This window comes from Egretta garzetta, unplaced genomic scaffold (assembly GCF_000687185.1).
Source record: "Egretta garzetta isolate BGI_Z169 unplaced genomic scaffold, ASM68718v1 scaffold721, whole genome shotgun sequence".
Taxonomy (NCBI): Eukaryota; Metazoa; Chordata; class Aves; order Pelecaniformes; family Ardeidae; genus Egretta; species Egretta garzetta.
In genome coordinates, this window is record NW_009258496.1 from 139,364 (window position 1) to 142,233 (window position 2,870).

The window sequence follows — 2,870 nt, forward strand, 5'->3', positions numbered from 1 at the left end:
CAGGAAATTCAGAAACTGGAAGAACAGTTAAAACTTTCAGCAAAATCGCAGACTTCAGGAGAGCCCAGAGAGTATAGGGTGAGTAAAATCGCACTTAGCGGCCAAGGGAGTTTGCTTACTACAGTTAAATACCAAAGCCTGTATTGTCTCGGAGGACTGGCTTTCAAGAGACATTTTTTTTCTTTTTTTTTTTTTTTTTTTTAACCTCTGTCACCCAGAGAGCAGATTTTCATCCAGCTGACTGGACTACATTTAGGCAATGAAAGTGTTCTTGCATTATTTCTTATGGAGATGGAAAGAAATGTTGTATGCACGTTACAGTAAAGTTTCACAGTCTATGAGTCTGGTCTAAAGTAACTGAGGAGGGCAACAGTACAGACATGCTGCTCTACAGAGCACACCTGAGGAACAGCTTCTGGGTTCTGAACATGTGTAATTTTTCCAGCTATATACCAGAGATGTTCTTTGTCTGCATGCCTTGTCCTATTTAGGTTTCTAAATCAGTCCTTTTTTTTCACATGTTCATTTGTTTGATGCTTGGTTTCAGAGATTAACCTTTTGCTTTTTTTTTGCTTTTTTTCCACATAAATGAACATTGTACAGAATTATGAATTGATTCTACAGGTATGGAAAACAGCATGAGCATCTCTTTAACCTTTCTTTCCTTTTCTTTTAAATCCCTTCTTTTAATTAGACCTGCTTTGGCTTTTTTTCCTGTTCTTGATATGTCAAATCTGCTTCAGCTTGACTTGGAGATAAGTATACATGTTTTAGGGTGGCAGAATTCTTTCAGGGAGTGAGGAACTGCTTTCAATTTAATTTCCTGTACATAAGTGCTTCATTCTCTTGGCTTATTGCTCAGATGTATCACAGGCAGTTACTTACTATAAAAGAGCTTTTTGGTATGGAAGGAGAAGTTGAGGTTTGGAGTATGAAAGAAAGATAATGGAATTATGATACACTGTGCTTTAGCCTTCAGCTTTTCTTCTTCAGCCCTGCTCTTAACAAAACTTCGGTGTGTATACTACTTAATTTCATTTCCATCTATTCATTTATGTACAGTTTATGAAATTGTGTACCTCATTGTTAGAGAAGCAAATCTTCTAGGAAAAACTGAATCTTTGATAGAGTGAATTTTCCTTGCTGGAGGGCACCTGATTGCCTTCTGTAACCTCTGACAGGACTTCATTAGGCGTTTAGTAGCGTGATTACATATCATTTTGCATCAGTCTTGGCTTCTCATTTTCATGAATGCTGTTTTCTGGCATTAAGATTTTCTGAATGCATCACACACGTAGCCTGCAAGTTAGTTTGATTGTGGCAAAGATCTTCTGATCTGATGGCAAAGATTTTTATTTTGAAGGCCATATGACTTGTTGAAGATCTGTTTGTACCCAGAAGGTATACCTCTGTGTCAGTCTTTCAAAAATTGGCATACAGAATCAAAAGGTTATAAGTCAGGTTATTCAAAATATGTCAAACTGTTCAGACCACAGCTTGCTTTCTATCCAAGTTGTTAGGTGGATGACAATTAGTTACTAATGTCCTTGTGGCTTAGTGAAGAGAAAGATCTGAAAAAATGAAGACTAGCTGCTGTAACTTTGCAACCTCTCTCAGAAAGGGGAGAAAGTCACACAAAGTAGGTAACTCAGCAAGTGATGTTTGTGCGTAGGATGAGATATGCATGCAATCTGTGTCAAAATAAATTATCAGGATTTAGACAGATCTTTTCAAGTTGTCTAATGCAGCTCTAACATCGCTATTTGCTTAACTCACTCCAAAACAATGCAGTTCACTTGAACTTCTAATTTCTGCATGTAGGAGTTAACAAGTTCAGTTCTTCTTTCTGTTGTTCTCTAAGCTCAAGGTATATGTGAATGGGATTATTTTGTGATAAGAGTGCTGGCTGGTACTGGGAGCTACAGTCTGAAAGAGTATGCCGTGAGGGTGAAGGCTGTGAAAGTGTTTCCTTAGCTACAGAATTGCAGGACTAACTTTCTGTCAACGTGGTCAACTATGACACATTTATGTCATTATGACACATTTATGTGTCACAGTGCCTAGGATCCTGATGCCAAAATTTTATAGTATTAGACATCTAAAAAATTTTTCTGTACTAAAAAGCTTTACTGGAAGGCCCATGTTGTACTAAACAATTAATTAATTGCTGATGAAATGAGAAGGGAATAAGTTATATACATAATTAGGAAATGTATACATGCCTGTAAGCAGTTGAAAACGTAATGTTAATCACTTTGGTGTTCTTAACTAGTCTGTGACTCTCTCCATGCTTATTCATTTGACTAAATTAACACTGTTATTCTTGTATTTTGCTAGAGGGTATTTTTCTGCTTTAGAAAAATTTGTACAATACTTTGAAGATGTAAAGTTCTATATTAATACGAAGAATTTTTATTATATTGAAGTGGAATTCACATAAATTCAGACACTTATTAATGAACAAAGCATTTATTTTGTAAAATCCCATTTTCCTTGCTCGTTGGTATTGACCAAAATTATCTGCTTTAGAAGGCTTCCCATTGGTTTCCTATTCGAGCTTGCTTTCAATGTGTTTAATGACTTGGCTTCCAACATAGCCTCTGTCATACTTGGTTGACTCCTGCCTCTGATACCTATCAAAACTCCTAGCTTTGCCTTCATGTTAATTACTGGGATGAATGAGTGACTGTTTTCCTGCAGCTCTGTGCATGATTGGATCTTAGTGAGCTCAAATATAAAATTATCCTCTTCATTCAAGTGATTATTCTATGTTGACTACTATGAATCTCTCCGATTTGCAGGCATTGAGTATGTTACATTGAATACTTATCTTACAATTCTTGGTATCTTCCTTTAAACTGGAGTTCCTT

At 36.3% G+C, this 2,870-nt stretch overlaps 1 protein-coding gene across 7 annotated transcripts in view; it reads left to right on the top strand.

The window, feature by feature from the left end:
* PCNT (pericentrin) overlaps positions 1-2,870 on the top strand; it is a 105,324-nt gene that overhangs the window by 52,651 nt on the left and 49,803 nt on the right. For 6 of the 7 annotated variants that reach the window (XM_035901404.1, XM_035901396.1, XM_035901407.1 and 3 more), the window contains one exon: positions 1-78. This exon is cut by the window's left edge and continues 54 nt beyond it. In XM_035901404.1, the coding sequence (XP_035757297.1) occupies positions 1-78 (78 nt within the window). Of the gene's footprint in view, positions 79-603; positions 625-2,870 lie in introns of all 7 variants that reach the window. The other variant, XM_035901412.1, reaches the window with a different exon arrangement.